The 17,881-nt window shown below is 38.3% G+C and overlaps 2 protein-coding genes and 1 pseudogene across 2 annotated transcripts; 2 read left to right on the top strand and 1 right to left on the bottom strand.

The window, feature by feature from the left end:
* Window positions 1-1,419: 1,419 nt before the first annotated feature.
* On the top strand, window positions 1,420-3,004 carry LOC141839060 (peroxidase 15-like). Its single transcript, XM_074726708.1, has 4 exons — window positions 1,420-1,706; window positions 1,796-1,987; window positions 2,095-2,260; window positions 2,340-3,004. The coding sequence occupies exons 1-4, from the start codon at window positions 1,491-1,493 to the stop codon at window positions 2,747-2,749; spliced, it is 984 nt and encodes a 327-aa protein (XP_074582809.1). The 5' UTR covers window positions 1,420-1,490; the 3' UTR covers window positions 2,750-3,004.
* A 2,003-nt stretch (window positions 3,005-5,007) lies between these two features.
* LOC141839778 (U-box domain-containing protein 17-like) lies at window positions 5,008-6,627 on the bottom strand (annotated as a pseudogene).
* A 3,858-nt stretch (window positions 6,628-10,485) lies between these two features.
* LOC141838803 (nuclear poly(A) polymerase 1-like) lies at window positions 10,486-17,525 on the top strand. The gene is made up of 11 exons (XM_074726384.1): window positions 10,486-11,270; window positions 11,354-11,431; window positions 11,510-11,617; window positions 12,499-12,561; window positions 12,733-12,894; window positions 13,329-13,442; window positions 13,610-13,672; window positions 13,757-14,086; window positions 15,710-15,874; window positions 15,947-17,073; window positions 17,195-17,525. The coding sequence occupies exons 1-11, from the start codon at window positions 11,157-11,159 to the stop codon at window positions 17,238-17,240; spliced, it is 2,370 nt and encodes a 789-aa protein (XP_074582485.1). The 5' UTR covers window positions 10,486-11,156; the 3' UTR covers window positions 17,241-17,525.
* The last annotated feature ends 356 nt before the right edge of the window (window positions 17,526-17,881 follow it).

Below are 17,881 nucleotides of genomic sequence, written 5' to 3'. Positions count from 1 at the left end.
TGGTACTCTCCTTCATCCATGCTCTATCTTTTACTCAAAAGTTCAACTATAAAAAGACAGGATTGTTATAATTTATATTAAGTTTGCATCTCGAGCCCACAAATAAGAAATGTAATTTTCTAATCTAGGCAACTTTATTCATCTGAACTTGTCTATATTACATTTCTTAGTTCATTGATCAATCGGAGAGTTGGTGCCGCAACGCATGATGGTAGTGTTTATGATGGCTAGCATGCACGCGGTCTTTTCCTAATCCTTTTGACTCTTCTTGAGAGACGTTAAGAAGTATAGACCCTCTTGAATGAGTTGATGTATATCTGTGTTGATAGCACTTGAATATAATTAATTTTTTTGCTTTTTCTTTTTTATTAGTTGGCATTAGATATCCAATTTATATTGACAAAGTTGAGGTGCAGATTCGATTCATGTGACACCATGCGAAGAGATGCAATTCGATCCTCAAATGGATGCACATGTACACAACTCGCCTTCATCATAAGGCCTACAATCTAACCCACACTTTAACAAAGTTGGGCTGGTCCCCCTTCATGTGGAATTGTGTTAAAGGGGGGCTACAATTTGACCACTGATTGTGCTGGCGTGCCCATATAGACAGATTAACCATGCGACTGGTTGCAATCTGTTCATGGTGGCGATCAATTATCGAATGCACCAAAGCTTCACAAAGTTGGGGTGCATCCCCCTTTCAGTGAGGTTGCCTCAAATTGGGTAGATTAGTTTAACTAATCTAACCTTGCCTTGATTAATGGGAAGAAATTCAACATGATAATATAGTACCAGTGAAGCCAAGTCAACGTTCCAAGTCAAAAGGATTAGGTACTTTCAGCTGCTCCCACCTCTATTGGCCTCCCCATCAAATCTAATTATCTTCATGTCTCTTATTTTCTTCACTAATTAATCGTCGTGCTCCACCCCGATCCTGCTTGGACGATTCGTTAGATTTCCTCAATATCTCATCAAACACTACTTTAATGCCCTTCCAAATTTGACCCAGAAAAAAAATTAAGTAAATTAATCTGATCGACTTTTCCTTCTTCTATTGCTTGAACCATTCGCTTGCTTCTCATGCAATTAATTCATGAACGCGCAACCGTGCCTACCATACTCACCCAACATTAAACTACTCTTTGAAGAACAGAGTTAAGTAATTCAAAGTCTAGAACTTTAAACTACTACACTTAGCTTCGTCAAATCGCTTTTCAATGCGTGCAAATATACAGAGGGCGACCTACTGACAACTACTCTTCACTTTTTCTATCGTCTCCTCAATTCTTTTTTCTTTTTCTGTTCTTTAATTTCTCTTTAGCTTCTTCTGTTTGCATGCATGCAGCCAGGCACGATTCTTATCCCACGCATCCAGTCGACTTGTTCCTCTATAAATACCCACCTTCCTCCTCTTCTTCCCTCACAATCAATCCACCAGTAGTGTTCTCGAAACAATCAGCTAATCAACTAGCTAGCTAGTTCTGATGGGCTCGATCAAGCTTCTCTTACTCGTAATTGCTATCACCGCTTCGTCCCTCAATGCAGGGGCGGAAGCATTCGCCCTCTCCCCTCATTTCTACGGCCATTCGTGCCCGCGGGCGCTCGATATCGTGAGATCTGTGGTCGCCAGAGCCGTGGACAGGGAGCCCAGAATGGCTGCTTCCCTGCTCAGGCTTCACTTCCATGACTGCTTCGTTAAGGTTTTACTTGATCCGATGCCATTGCCAACACAGTCCTGATATATATCATTTTATGCTAAGTAATATAATTGTCGTTGATGCTCTCGCAGGGCTGCGACGCGTCGCTGCTGCTGGACAGCAACGGCCCCATCGTGAGCGAGAAAGGATCCAAAGCGAACAAGAACTCCGCGAGAGGATTCGAGGTGATCGACGAGATCAAAGCTGCACTGGAGAGAGAGTGCCCCGGGACCGTGTCTTGCGCTGACATCCTCGCACTCGCCGCTAGAGATTCCACTGTTTTGGTAGAGATAAATAAATACATTTCTCTGTTTTCACATGCAGCTTGATCAATTGATTGTGTATTGGATTCGATCAGAATGGTACGTATTTGATTAATATAATTATGCAGGCAGGCGGCCCCGACTGGGAAGTGGCACTGGGGAGGAGAGACTCACTGGGTGCGAGCTTGAGTGGCTCCAACAACAACATTCCTGCCCCCAACAACACCCTCCAAACCATCATCACCAAGTTCAAGCTTCAGGGACTTGACATTGTCGATCTTGTTGCTCTCTCAGGTATGATATCGATCGATTATATGTATATTAGTCGAGCTAGCTAGGGAGGTTTTGATAATGGTGTTTGGGAGGGATGCAGGTAGCCATACCATCGGTTTATCCCGCTGCACGAGCTTCCGGCAGAGGCTGTACGACCAGACAGGCCACGGCGAGGCCGACGCCTCTCTGGAGAAGGGCTACTCCTGGCAGCTGCGGTCCCGGTGCCCTCCCTCCGGCGGCGACGACAACCTCTTCCCGCTGGACCTGGTGAGCCCCGCCAGGTTCGACAACTCCTACTACAAGAATGTGGTGGCCGGCAAGGGGCTGCTCAACTCCGACCAAGTGCTCTTCACGCGGAGCCCCGAGACGATGGCGCTGGTGCGGCTCTACGCCGACGACAGCGGCCTCTTCTTCGACCACTTCGCCAAGTCGATGATCAAAATGGGCAACATCTCGCCTCTCACTGGGCCCAACGGCGAGATCAGGAAGAACTGCAGGAAGATCAATTAGGAGGCTGCTCTGCTTCAGCCTTGACACGCGCGCGCCGATTCACGTAGTCTGTGATCTCCGTCGATCATTCTATTTATAGTTATCTATTGTTGTGTTGTAATAAAAACGCTATGGTTAATCATATATATATAGTCGCTCGATCTTTGACATGGATTCGCGTTTTCAAAGGTATGAAATTGAATATTTGGAACAAGAACTCAGCATCGACATGAATTCTATGCAAGATTTTATGTGATATTAAAATTCCTTTAATCACTTTTAGTTTTGTCCTTGATCGTAGTGTATTCTTGGGATTTTTTTTCTTCTAAGCTAATCTATTTAGTTTGATTGATTTTAAAATTTATTCAATAGATATCTGTAAGAGCATCTGCAACGCATACCACGTTATAACATTAAAAAATTTTAAAAAAAATACATGTTTTCGTAGTTAACCTACTTCTAGTGTTTGCCCTCTTCTAATTTTTGCGTTCAAAACATTAAACGTGTTGATCTAAGTGTTTTTTTCTCTTCTGCATGTGTTATTAACGCCGATTAACACTGCAATGCGGATGCTTGAGCATAAACATGTTTGTAGTGTCTTAATCTGCTAAAAGATTCATTGTTTTGGTAGTTAACCTACTTCTCTAGTGTTTGCCCTCTTCTAATTTTTGTTTAATAAAATTTGGAAAAAGATTTTAAGTGCAAAAATTAAATTTTACCTGATAAAAAGATTTAAATATAATAAAATTTAAGCTATTATACTGAAAGGAAGGTGTGGAAAATTTAATTTATCTGTTTTTTTGCTCTTAAAATCTTCAATTTCATTCCATAAAATTTCAATTAGATTTGATTCATTTTCAAATTTTAAATTTCACTTAATTTTTCTAAACATTTCAATTATTAAACGCATAACACATATATTTTTAAATCTCACTCAAAAAATTCTTACAAATTATTCGTTCCAATTTCATTCCAAAAACTATTTAAACCTAATTAAGTCATCCTAAAAATTTAAATTTCACCCTCACAAATTAAATTTGTTTGGATTTGGTATTAAAGTTTTATTATTTTTTTTTATTTAAATTCTTTCAGGATATATACTCTCATTCCCCCACCACAAAATTTTATACCGTTTTCATAAAAACAATTATATCATATCATATCATTATACAAAACAACTTAAACCACATATAATTGAATCTATGTTACAATCAACTTGTAGTATGCTACATCAATATTTCTAGTATTCCAATTTGTCTATATATTCTAGATATTAATTGATCAAATATATATATTTTTTAAAAAAATCTTAGTAACTATGTGTCCAAATATAATATTAAAATACCTCCGTGCGTATGATAGGAAAGATCTAAATTTGAATCTCGCTATATATGAATATTCTAAAAATAATATTGTATTTCAAATTTATTTTAAATTAGAAAAAATATTTATTTCTTAGATTAATTGAGTGAATTTTAAAGGGCAAAAGTTAGAGGACGTCCTTTTATTTTTAAATCATACAAAAGATGTCTCATCTACCGTGTATATATATTTATTTCAATATCTTTCAATATTATTTGTACTATTTAGTACGGTTATCTTTCTTCTAAATTTTAATTTTTAAATTGATCGAACACATTGTAGCAATTATAATTTTGTAACTATTATAATGTGTCCGATGTACTTAATGTTAAAAAATATTCACGTTGTAACAACTATGATTTCGTAACTATTATAAAATATATACGTAATATATTCAAAAATATTCACATTGTAACAGCTACAGTTTCATAGATACTACAACATGAATTTAACCTTATATATCCATCTACCGTTCATATTTTAACAATTATAAACTACAATATAAATTTGATTTATTCATCTAATATTCACATGGTAATAGCTACGAAATCATATATAGCTACCATTCACATGAATATTTTTAAACGTTAAATACGTCAGACACATTATAACAACGAATATTTACTATAATATATATATCAACTATAATTTCATAACTATCATAACACGTTCATAACATGTCCAATTAATTAAAAAATTAAATAAAAAATTTAGATAGAAATAATAATACTGAATAGTATTAAACAATAGTTGAATAAATATATATAATAGATCATATATGATATTCTTTTGATAAAAAAAATCAAAATAACACACTAGTTCTTGTATGGATTTGATGCTTTTTTATTTTTACTCACATTTAAATATCTAAATTTTAAAAATATCTATAATATCAAATTCAATAATAGTATACTGCATATTGCAATAGGGCCATCAAGCTTTTCTCCTGCCATGGCAGTCAATCGACCCTAAACACTGTACAGGGAGGGAGGGAGGGAGACAAGTATTGTAATCCAAGCTTTCAACCACCCAATAAAACTAGGGAAGTGACAATTTAAACTAGCAGACGAAGAACTTCACCGGTCACTCGATACCATCGTTGGCCTGGACTGGCATCATCTCAATTATCTTTGAACAGAGAGAATTCATGATGTTCTCTTCTCTCTTTTGCTATTTGGAGGGGACTTGGGATGGTCGATTGGCAAGGGGGAGCTCAGTCGGAGTGCATACCAGAGCTCTCCTCTGCAAGTGCCTCAGGCTCTGCTCCATGCTGATCTGAACCATCTCCGCCAGCACTTTGCCTTCTCTGTCTGCTCGTCGCCGTCGACGACCTTCGAGACGATGCTGCTCACGATGTTCTCCAGCGTGTCGGCTTCCAGTTCCCGTCTCCGGTAGGGGGACTCCCTCAGCAGCTCCAGCAGCCGTCGGGCTTTCGCCTGGCACTGTACTGACCCTTGGACTGTGAGCTCGAGGAGGCCAGGAATGGCGCCTTCTTGGAGAATTACTTTCCGGTACCGACTCCGGTCGCTCTCGCACATCGTCAAGAGGGCTCCGACCGCGTGCTCCCGGCTCGGAGGGGATCCTTCTTCGAGAACTTCCACCACGCTTAGCACGCCGCCTTCCTCGCGCGTCAAAGCAGTTCTCCCTTCGTCAAAATTCACTAGTAATTCCAGAAGGGCGCAGCAATTTTCAGCTGGCTTCGTGGACTTGTCGCAGGCCTCGAGGAAGCTGACCAGAGAAGGTATGGGATGAAGCGAGAGGATACTTCTGAGGTTGTCTTGGATGGTGGAGAGATTTTGGAGGGCTGCAATGGCATCCATCTTGGCTTGCTGGCTTCCTTCCTTGAGGACCTTGACAAGAAGGGGGATAGCTCCGGAGGCACTGATTCTTGGCTTGTTCACGCTAGAAGCCGAGAGCGTAAAAAGTGCTGCCGTAGCATACCCTTGCAAATCCAAATTCGTAGAATCCAAGAAGCTAATTAATGGTTCCAGGGCACCTGCATCCACTATAGTGATCTTGTTCCTGAAAATTCAAAAAAGAAAACAGAGCAAGTTAACAAAAGTTTCAATTCGTATCCTCTTTTACTATAAGCCCTAACCAGAAGCGAAGAGGACTTTTGGGACCAAGGGTAGATCAGGGAACGAGAATCTGCTTTAACCCTAATAAGAGCGAAAGATCGCACCTTTCGTCCTTGACGGCGAGATTGAGGAGGGCGAGGATGGCGGCCTCGCAGGACTCGTAGCTCCGCGACCGCAGCATCGCCACGAGAGGGTCGACCGCAAGGGAGAGGTGGCGGCGGTTCCTGGATGAGGTCTTGGCGAGGCGCCGGATTTCCATCGCCGCCTGAACTCTTTGCTCCTCCGCTCCGGACCCGACGCGGACGATGATGCTCTGGAGCTCCGCCGCCGATACCCTCCCGTGGAGGCCGCTGCTGCTCGAGCTCTCGGTGGAGGCCCGGTTCTCCGACGATCCCATGAGGAGAGAGAGGGAGACGAGAGCGGAAAGGGGCGAAGAGGGCAGCGATGGAGAGGAATGGAGTGGAGAGGAGCGGGGCGGAATTTATCGCGGGCGGTAACGGTGGAGATGACGGCGCCGACGCCTTTGGGTAAAAGGCCGTTAAGTTGTTCGCGTCGGCTACCTAAATTTTGACCGCGGTGGGGCCAAAGGAGGTTAGAATGGTTACTTGGTTATCCGCGAAGGGGACCACTTGGCCGGCCTGCGGAACGGTACAAATAGATAATTTCATTATTCGTATGGACCAAACAGAATTCGGCATGAGGTTTAGAGGGTGGGACCTTTTATTAATCTTGCCACGTGGTGTAAAATCAATTCTTATACAAATTTTGGGAAGTATTTAAAACGATAGAAATAAGACCAAAAAAATCTTTATAAAATTGCATGGTGAACCTTTAATTCTTCAATATGATGTAGCACATAGTTAGGTGATCCTACGTAGGATGGATTTAGGTCAAGATTGGATCATAAAATCGTACAATTTTATAAAAAAAACTCTTGAAATGTTATGATAGTTTGATCAAATTGGTAAGATTTAATTTAGTATTTAATAAGATGATTAAATTAATAACAAGTTGATATAATATATAATAAATAAATATAATTTATTTATAAATTTTAAAATAAATTTATATATTTTAATAAAATAATTTATTACGATTTGAGAAAATATATTTAAACTATTTTATTTAAGTTAGAAGTTGATTAAATTAATTAATTTATATTTTAATTCATCACCGCTGCTCTCCTCGCTCACGCGGTCGTGCATCCCTATCGCCACTATGGTCAGCCGTCACCCTGATGCCTTCCCCTCTTCTTCGTCACGAGTAGTAGAAGAAAAACCTCCGTCGGGCATTGGAGACTACCTCTCTCAGTCACTACTACAAGAAATAAAACTAGCAACAAGCAATTTCATGCATCCGCCCTCTGCAAGGTGTCGATGCTGCCTTCTCGTGCACATTGGCGTGTCCCTTACACTGTCACTACTTGTCAACAAGGACATTGTCTGTGACTGCGTATCCTACTGATCCTGCTCCGACTCCACCGCAAAAGGCGATTATAAACAATCTAGGATCGATTGAGTACTTCTGGATCATAGGATTATGCGATTTTATGATCTAGATCGTGATTCTGCAAACTATGTGTAGCATCAAATGAAATAGATTTTTTTACGATAACTCTTCATGTCGAGGGCTGTAAATGAATTAAACCGAGTCAAATTTTATAGCATTTAAGCTTACTTGACAAGATAATCAAGCAAACTTAAAATAAAACAAACTATTGAAATGATTATTCAAATTCAACTTTATTTTTTATAAGTTTAAGGTTATTTCAAGCTTGACTTGAAATTAGTACATGTAAATTTTACATGTTATCAAATTCTCAATTCAAATTTATTTTGATTGTTTATTTTTTTTATATTCTTAAACTTATTTCATTAATTGTTAAGCTTGATAACATACACTTGTTTACTTATTTTTATAAATTTATTTATTTATTTATTATGTAGATAAGACTTTTATTGATAAATATGATTTACAAACTTTAAATTTTATTTATGAATATTATTCATAAATATTATTCACAATTCAATCTCTATTTATAAATATTAATAAATTAAATAAATATATTTAATATTATTTATTTATTTAATTGATCTTATGTATTGAGCTATTACATAATCGAATACCAAATTTATTTATGAAAGTTGATTCATCTGCAGCCCTATTCACACTTTTCTACTGCTTCAATCTTGATCGGCTATAAACACGTGCGCCTAGAGACAGTGTTACATTCGCAAATCCTTACGAGAGAAATGCCAACTAAACCTAAAATCATGCTGCTAATTTTCTCCGAGCTTGACTTACGTGCTTCATTCAAGACAATTGTGGAGCAATTACAAAATTTTTAGGCACCACAGGTCAGAGTTATGGAAGTCGTAGAAATGAAACAAAAGTCAAGGAAAACTCCAACTTGGCTTAAGAGGATGTGACTGAATTGTGAAGACCATGGCTCAGTTGTTGTTGGCTGTTGGTATTTGTCACACCCAACTTTGACATGAATATTGTCAGGGTGCATGGGAATTCGTTGGTTGAAGTTTGATGCTAAAGTTTAATAGTGTTTTTCATAATCATCTTTCTTTGATCTTTCATGGCGGCTTTTGCAAAACCAGCCACCAGTTTACAGTGTTCGATCCCCAAAACCGAAGAGTAAAAAGCAGAGAGACTTTGACCAGTGATGCAGCATTACCAAACAACACCCATCACTTCAAGACAGTCTAAAAGGAAAAAGGATAAACATCAGATAAACAATTCTTCACTATGGATATGGTGCATCAGTTTCACAATCAATAGCCTGAAATGTTAAAGGGGACAGTGATCGGCAAGTGTTGGGATACTAACACGCCATCTTAGCTCGGAGTTAGATCGACCACTGGCACTGCTTGCCTGCAAAAAAGGGCGATTAATGGAGCATTAGTCTCGATCAAATGGGCAGGTGTCCTCGGACACTCGACTAGTTGGTTGCCTCCTCACCAAACTTTTAATGCTGAGAACAAGTAAATTAGATATCCTCATCTGCTGCAGCTTCGTAATTTAATTCTAGGCCTTCAACTACTCTAGCGAAGACAGCAACCCATAACAAATCTAAAGCTTCATTTAGTTGCGTCTGCATGATTAAGCACGGAGACTTGTCAAAATATCTGTGCTACGTGCAACTTTCACGTAGACTTTTCCACGGCAGAGCTCAATAATCAACTGAAAGTTTAAGGATTTAAAGCTTACTGCTTGCTGCGACAGCACTGCCCGACAGACTTTGTGTCCTTTACCTCCACCACCAAGCTAAAAGTATCGAACGCGAGCTCTGATTTGTCGATCACAGGGAGCAGACGGCTCCACAGCCGATCGAGCAAATCAAACGTGGACGTGGAAAGAAAGCACTAGCGCAATTAATAGACAAAATCGGTACGATTGCTGGGATTTTGAATTGATCAGCGAGACTCAGAGAGAGCGGCACCTGTTGATTAAAGAGTTATTGTTGGTTGAGACAATCCGTCGAACACCTATTACATTGGAGGTAGCTTTCCCGTCACAGGGGCAATTTGGCGAACACCTACCGCGTGCGCTGTCACTGTTTGAGCTGCGAGCGGTCACCAGAATGCCAACGCGCAGCTCAAGCGGCACTGCTCTCGCCGAAAGGCACGCGGCAGCGAGTGGGAATAGGAGGAGGGCTCCCAAAGCTCCCTCCCTTCCAAGTTGCTATTAAATTTTCAAATAAATATTCTAAAATTTATATTTATTAAAATTTTATGTGTATAAATAATAAATAACATGCCACCGTTTCACTGGATTTCCAAAGGCCCGTTGAGCCCAACTCACTGAAGATAACGGGCCCACAAATTTAAAGATCCGTTACAAATTAAGCAAAATGGGCCCTCAAATTGTATCCGTTACAAGTCCGACAAAGATCAGTTTGTGCCCTAATCGCGTGACAGGAAAGAAAATTCGAAGTATTAAAAGAATTAACTAAAATATGAGAATAGAAAGGATAAATTTAAAATAAGAAATATTAATATCTATTTGTTCAAATATTAATTTAGTTTTTAATTAAAAAAATACTAAACTATAAAGAGACATTTGAGTATCTATCATTTATTTCCGTCTTTGTAATTTAAAATCCAATTATAGAAATTTTATTAAACAAATTAGGATAGATTTCCTCCGCGTCCCCAGAAACAACGCCATTGGGTAACTGGGCCCTTTCAAAATTATCAGCACGAGAAAGGTGGGTATAATTCTGGTAGGATTGAATCAGTAGGTGCAGCAACCCGTTAAATTTACGGATCGAGCCAATGGTTTACGTCGAGTTGTATAAGTAACTCGAGTTGGGTTCGAGCAGCGGCCGCGAAGCTTCTTGTTCTTGACAAAAGATCTCGGAATCGTCCTCCCCAATTCGCTAGGGCTTTCTCGTAGAGCCTCCTCTCCTTCGATTCGATACTGGGAAGACGAGATCGCCATCGCCGGATATTCTCATCGGCGAGGCTGAGCAAGGGTGCAAGAGGCAGCGCGATCGCGGCAAGTTTTTCTCTCGGAGGATCTGCCCTATTTTCTTCGATTGTCTGGGATTTGGTTCGGATTGTTTATCTCGTTTATAAGAGATAGAGCGGAGCGAAGAGAGGGTGTTCGGAATGTCTGTTGGTGGTTATTTACTTTTGGGTGCATTGTCGTGCTTAGGCTATGAGATCTATATGTAAAATCAAGCCTCCCGTTTGAACTGGATGGATTATTTTCTTCTTTGTATTTGTAACTAGTCATTTCATGGTGTTGCAGTTTTTTTTTCGCTCCTTTCTGCCTCTTCGTATCCTTCATCAGTAGATGCTCATTGTCTGAAATTTAGGATATAAAGATATTTTTAAAAAAATCAGTTTTTTCCTCTTGTAATTGAATCCAGAGGTGTAGGATTTTGATTTGGTTTAGTAATTCTATTGACCAGCCTGGGTACATATCAGAAATATAAAAAATCAGATCTTTTTGGCAAGGGTTATTTATTACCCATGGAGAGCTCTGGAGTTGCTAAACGGACTAACGGTTTCCTTGGGGTCACCGAGCCAATCTCATGGAGTGGGCCAACGGAGTATGATATCAACAAGACCCAGGAACTGGAGAAGGTTCGACCCTGTAAACAGGATGATTTCCCTTAACCTTGTTGTCAATGAATGCGTTGTTGTAATAAATATTATATTTGTATCAGTATCTTGAGGATGCTGGGTTGTATGAAAGCCAGGAAGAAGCTGTCTCCAGAGAAGAGGTTCTGGGAAGATTGGATCAGGTTGGCGATCTGTTACTGATGTCTTTGTTACGCATTTTATGCCTTTTGCGGGTAATGATGTATGCGGTTTTACAACAGACTGTAAAGCTCTGGATAAAGAAAGTTAGCAGGGCCAAGGGATTCAATGAGCAGTTTGTCCAAGAGGCAAATGCGAAGATATTTACTTTTGGGTCTTACCGACTTGGGGTATTCTCATCTTTACTTTGTCCACAATGATAGACATATTGGAGGCATGAATAGGAAATTACATCCAAGTGTTGAACTAATCTGAATACTTACATGACAAATTGTTAACTTTATAAATGCTTTGTGACCTTGACAATATAATAAGATGCATGCTTTTCTCACTCTCTTGGTTGTTTCTACTGTGTTACAACTTTGGTTCTTTCTCAAACCCATAAAACATACCATAATACACAGCTCAATGACTAGTAATGATAATGAAACTGATCCTAGGTAGTTGAAACTTATTTCTGTTATTTCATTTTTTGAGTTTGCTTGAGACATCATTATCAACAAGATTTTCTCTGTATAAAGGCATTGTAACTGTCAACCTCCATAATGCCCAATTTTCTGGTCACAAACTTTGTTAGGTGGAGTCCAATGTGCAATGTGCAATGTTTATTGCCTATTCTTATTAAAAGTGTGACGCATATTGACACACAAAGAGGCTAGCAACTGATTCTTTAGGTTTGTAGTTTTAATTGATCAAATTATACTCCAGTTAGGACTGCAAATTCGTATTTCCCTAAAAAATTGCTATTTTATGGCACTTTTGGTCACTTACTAATCATTAATGCTGAATTTTCATCAGATTATAACTCCACTCTAGCTACAAAACATATTGAGAATCATTTTATCTAGTAGGATATGAGGAATTATTATGACAGATTCATATGTTTTGTGAGTTTTTTTATTTGGTATTGATTGATAATGAGTGGTTAAGGGTCAAAATGTACTTGTACAGTCTGTTTCTCAGAAATTATTTGAACATCTGAAATTTTCTGACTTTGTGCCAATTCTATAATGTTTGGTGTTATATATACTCTCTTTTTTCTTAATCTTAGGTGCACGGGCCTGGTGCTGATATAGACACTTTGTGTGTGGGTCCAAGGCATGCTACTAGAGAAGTAAGATTGATATAGACATTGTTCTTTTTTTCCACTTTATTTGACTTAAGCATTTAACATGCAATATACTGGAGGAATAATATTCAGGTAGCCATCCTCAAGCACAACTGTGATGATGATGATTTGAAATAAGCACTTATATCTACAATCTATTTTTGAATGTTTTTACAGGAAGATTTCTTCAAAGAACTGCATAATATGTTGTTTGAGATGCCAGAAGTGACAGAACTGCACCCTGTCCCAGATGCTCATGTCCCTGTAATGAAGTTCAAGCTTAATGGAGTTTCCATAGATCTTCTATATGCTAAGCTAACACTTTGGGTCATACCTGAAGTATGTTCTCTTTTTTCCCCTCTCTCTTTACTGGTAAAGTTGGTTCAGTTTGTAGTTTTAAATGTTTTGAACTTAAATATGTTAAATCACCAGTGTGAAGAAGGTTCACTTTTTGGGCATCAAAACATTTCCTTTGTTGATTGAGAAAGTTATTCTTCATGCCTTCTTGGCCATGATAAATTCGTGTTAAGTTTTTAGTGGGCTATAATTGGGAATTCAGTTTGGTATTAAAGAGTGTACATATTTACTAGTAAAATAAAACTATTTTGTATGTTGCATTTCATCATGTGTGATCCTATTGTGGCACTTATGCTGATTGAATGCTTATTGTCGTATTTCCTTTTTTCCAGAATGACTAAACTTAAATCGATGTGCTTTTGTAACACTGCAATGCATTCGATTGGTTTATTGTCTCTCATTTCTATGCTTGTCAGGACCTAGATATCTCACAGGACTCCATATTACAAAATGCTGATGAGCAGACTGTTCGCAGTTTGAATGGGTGTAGAGTCACAGATCAAATTTTACGCTTGGTGCCAAATATTCAGGTGTCTTTTTACCACAGTCCCTTGTATTTTGATATCATGAAACCTGCAAGGAGAATGTGCAATGGCACAATGTGCAATGTTCTTTTGTTCCCTCACACCCTATGTTGCACTTCTATTCAATTTAGTGAACTTTGAACAATTTAATAGTTTAATTTTGTTTGCTCCAGAGCTTTCGGACAACTTTGCGCTGCATGAAGTTTTGGGCAAAGCGACGTGGAGTATATTCGAATGTATGGTTTTCATATTTTACATAGATTTCTTTCCTTTGTCACATGAAGAGTTTTTCCTCATTGCTTTTCCTTCATTTTTATCAGGTTGCAGGGTTCCTTGGTGGTATAAATTGGGCATTACTTGTTGCTCGAATATGCCAATTATACCCAAATGCACTGCCAAGCATGCTAGTATCGCGCTTTTTCCGTGTCTACACCCAATGGCGGTGGCCAAACCCTGTGATGCTTTGTGAGATTCAAGAGGGTACTCTTGGACTTCCTATCTGGGATCCCAGACGAAATTTCAGAGATAGACATCACCAAATGCCCATAATAACACCTGCATATCCTTGTATGAATTCTAGCTACAATGTATCATCAAGCACATTGCGGGTCATGTTGGAAGAATTTCAGCGTGGAAATCAGATGTGTGAGGTACATTATGTGATATCATTTTCTGTACTGTTCCCAATATGATAATCATCTCTAGCATTTAAATTTGCATTATGTTGTTTACAAGTGTAAGTTTGAATTTCAAAAATACATATTCTATTATAGCATATTGATAGTCTATTATGGCATATTGATGCATCATTCATGAGCTTTTATACTTATGTTAGCCTTTTCTTTTTAGTAGCATAATATCACTAAGAGCAGTGTGGTAGTTTCCAAAAAGGGTTCAGAATAATATATCTAATTCCTCACAGAGGGAAATTTAGTTACAAAGTGTGATGCTCTATAAGAAATTTTAAGCATAGATAGATTCAACAAAAACAACTAATGCCAGTCCCAAACCCAGATGAAAAGGTGAGGCATGTATTAGGCTCAAACAACCCATGTTTAATTGCCTAAACATATCGACACTATCAACATGGTAATCCTGTTAAATAGTGTTAGAGTTAGGGTCGTGGGTTCGAGTCTCAAAAACAGTCTTTTGCAAAGTAGGATAAGATACAATAGATTCTTTCCGAGGACCCTTCATTAGCGGGAGTTTCGTGCACTGGGCTTAGTGTTAAAGTTATTGTGAGTGAGACAAATGAATTGTCCATAGTTGTAGGTCTACATCAAGTTGTTACTTCAAATGGCCATCTTTTTATGATAGTAGTAGATGAGCTAACCAATCAAATCCAAGGTAAACCTCAGTGTACGCTATTTACAAATTATATTATATTAATTGATGAGAGTAATTGGAATAAATTCAAAGCATAAATTGTGGTGAAAAACTTTAGTAAATATAAAATGTTTTATGATAAGTAGAACTAAAACTGAATATGTTAAATGTAGTTTAATGGTAAGATAATCTATAAACCGGGCTGCCTTTTTTTTATTCAACAAAGAAATGAATTTTAATTGAGATATATAAAGGACGATTGGTCAAAAATGGAGTCTCTTGGAGTGTTGTCTCATTGTCATGTATCTTTTTGTCTAAATGGAAGATTTTATAAGGCTGTAGTACCACATGCTATATTTTATGAATTAGAATGTTGCACTGGTAGAAAGTAGCTTGCACAGAAAGATAATGTAGTAGATATGAGAATACTATGATGGATTTGTGGAGTTACTAGAAATGATAAAGTAAAATAAAAACACTAATGTTTATGAATAATTTAGCTGCAAAACTAGATGATTAAATGGGAGAAAATATTTAAAATGGTGTTAGACTTGTTTAAATGTGAATAGTAAATTTTATATTTAAATGAATAGAATGGATTAGACTGAAGTGAAAGGTGTTAGGATGTGAGGGACACCAAAGTAAATATCATCAATGTAATTTTTAAAAAATTATTTTTATTTATATAATGAATAATAATTTAATTGATTTAAATATTTCTAGTGAAATACCCTTGTATAAACTAATGTTGGCGTAAAGTTCATATACTTGACGTCAAATAGTTAGAACAAATAAGGGTTGATGATGAACTATTTCAGAAATTTTTTAGCTTATCAGCAATCCTTATCCAATGTTCTATTGTAAATATTTGGTTATATCCATGTCATAACCAATCTTCTTCACCAATTTTCTCTCTTCAAAGTGCCTTACGGTGGACAATGTGTCAGGCAATGGAGGCTAGCAAAGTTGACTGGGATAGTCTATTTGAGCCTTATCCTTTTTTTGAAGCCTACAAGAATTATCTCGAGATTGACATAACTGCTGAAAATGAATCTGACCTTAGGAACTGGAAAGGTTGGGTACAATCACGTCTTCGCACACTGACCCTAAAGGTAAAGTGCTAAAGTGAACTTTATTTAGTTGGTTGTCAAATTATTTTTGACAACTTGGAACTTATTTTGCAGATCGAAAGACATACTTTTGGCATGCTTCAGTGTCACCCTTGTCCACTTGATTTTTCAGACAAGTCTAGATCATTTCATTGTTGTTACTTCATGGGCCTTCAGAGAAAACAAGGAGTACCAGTACAAGAAGGTGAGCAATTTGACATAAGGGCAACTGTGGAAGAGTTTAAGCATTCTGTAGGCTTGTATACCTTGTGGAAACCTGGAATGGAGATTCGAGTTACCCACATAAAACGAAGAAATGTTCCATCATTTGTTTTCCCTGGTGGTGTGCGGCCTTCTCGTCCTTCTAAAGTAGTTGCGGGTTTGGAGGGTCATGACATTTCTAGAGGCAGGGCTTCAAATAGAGTTCAGGCTGGAAAGGCTGCTGAGGCTATGGCTAATGTGGTTGACAAATGTACTGATACAAAACAGCTGGCTGAAATTACGTCTACTGGTTCCATTGAATCAAAATCAAAAAAGAGAAATGTCTTAGATGATACAACAGAGGAGAATGATACTAAAATAAACCAAGTGGCTGATTCTTCTTTGAAACCGACTGAAATGGAATTTCCATACTCTTGTAACGGGGTCACCTATGTGCCTGACGATTCAAGGAAGAGAAGATGCATGGAAGGCGGTACCTATAGCAATCCTATTGATATGAAGCTTCAGACAGCTAAACCACTAACAAAGCCTGAAACTTCAGCTGATGCTGCATTTGGCATCTCTACACAATCTTTGTGCTCGAAAGAGGCAGAGGCATGGGCAATTAACAAACTAACAAGTGTGCAGCCTGGCAACCTTGCAGCTCTATCTGAGGGGCTGGATGAGCTTGAATATTTTGAATCACAGTGCTCAGAGCAACCTTCTTACGCTGGTCAAACTGTGACTCAAGCAGGAATATACAGCGGCAGTAACGCACAGGATGGAAGCACCATAGAACCTTCTGCACCATCTTCGGCAAAGGAACTTTCTGCTCCTGCTGCTGGTTGCTCTGCGGAACAATGTCATTCTGGTAAGACAGTGACCCAAGATGGAATGTCCTGCGGAAATAACACACAGAATGGAAGTACTGAAGAACTGTCTGCTCCATCTTTGGCGTGGGCTCCTATGACGACCACCAATACCCAACGCAAGCCCTTAAGGTATTTGCCTTGCCAATCATTTGTCAATCCGCACCATTATAATTAGAAGCCCGTCAATTAGCCTCGTCTGTGGTTGCTTGTATTATATAATGTGAAGCTTTTTATTTGTACCTTCTTGCAGGTTGAGATTATCTACTGTGGATAGATCTAATGGAGAAACATCGTGATTTTACTCCAAAGGCTGTCTAAGATCCATTTCCGCAAACAAGCTCCATGCTGCTTCCGACTAAAGATGGGTAGGAGATGAAGATACTGCTGTCAACATGATGTCTGATAAAAGTTGATTCTTTGTTCTGATGCTATGTGGTTGAGCCTTAATTGGTTGCCATAACTTGTAAACTTTTATCAATGTGCAATTTTAAGTTTAAATCTTACACATTTCTGTTCACTTATTTGCTTAATGCTCAGCTACCCTTCAACTTCAAGTTCAAATATATGATAGTTTGTGTTCATCTGTTATGCAACATATTGAATGACATTTCATGAAAACGTTTTTCATGCTCTGATCTTGAATCATTCAGATCAAACAATCCGGACAGTGTTGTTGTTGGCGTGTAATGTTAAAAAGGGAGAAGATATCTGCCAGACCCTCTTTTGTTATTGTTAATTGCGTGAGCATTTTTCTTGATGGCACAATTCAATTCTCCCAAGGTCAAATTGCTATCTCCATCTTGGATTTGATGATTTCTTACACTCAATTGATTATAGAAAAAAGAGTCTACGTCCCAATATTAGTATTTTTTAATGGAATCATTAGTTCCTTGATATTCTTCATGGCTCCTCCATTGAGTTTATCAACGATAGAAGC

Source organism: Curcuma longa, chromosome 11 (assembly GCF_044706935.1).
Source record: "Curcuma longa cultivar G26 ecotype Majalengka, Jawa Barat chromosome 11, ITB_CL_G26_1.1, whole genome shotgun sequence".
Taxonomy (NCBI): Eukaryota; Viridiplantae; Streptophyta; class Magnoliopsida; order Zingiberales; family Zingiberaceae; genus Curcuma; species Curcuma longa.
Note: the sequence above shows the minus strand (reverse complement) of the source record. Positions and strands in the feature narration are given on the sequence as shown.

Excerpts from the sequence above, each read along its gene's own strand:
- LOC141839060 (XM_074726708.1), top strand. The coding sequence starts at position 1,491 with ATGGGCTCGATCAAGCTTCTCTTACTCGTAATTGCTATCACCGCTTCG. Across the intron at positions 1,988-2,094 it reads CTAGAGATTCCACTGTTTTG|GCAGGCGGCCCCGACTGGGA; the intron begins GTAGAGATAAAT and ends ATAATTATGCAG. Across the intron at positions 2,261-2,339 it reads CGATCTTGTTGCTCTCTCAG|GTAGCCATACCATCGGTTTA; the intron begins GTATGATATCGA and ends GGAGGGATGCAG.
- LOC141838803 (XM_074726384.1), top strand. The coding sequence starts at position 11,157 with ATGGAGAGCTCTGGAGTTGCTAAACGGACTAACGGTTTCCTTGGGGTC. Across the intron at positions 11,271-11,353 it reads AGACCCAGGAACTGGAGAAG|TATCTTGAGGATGCTGGGTT; the intron begins GTTCGACCCTGT and ends TATTTGTATCAG. Across the intron at positions 13,443-13,609 it reads GCTTGGTGCCAAATATTCAG|AGCTTTCGGACAACTTTGCG; the intron begins GTGTCTTTTTAC and ends TGTTTGCTCCAG.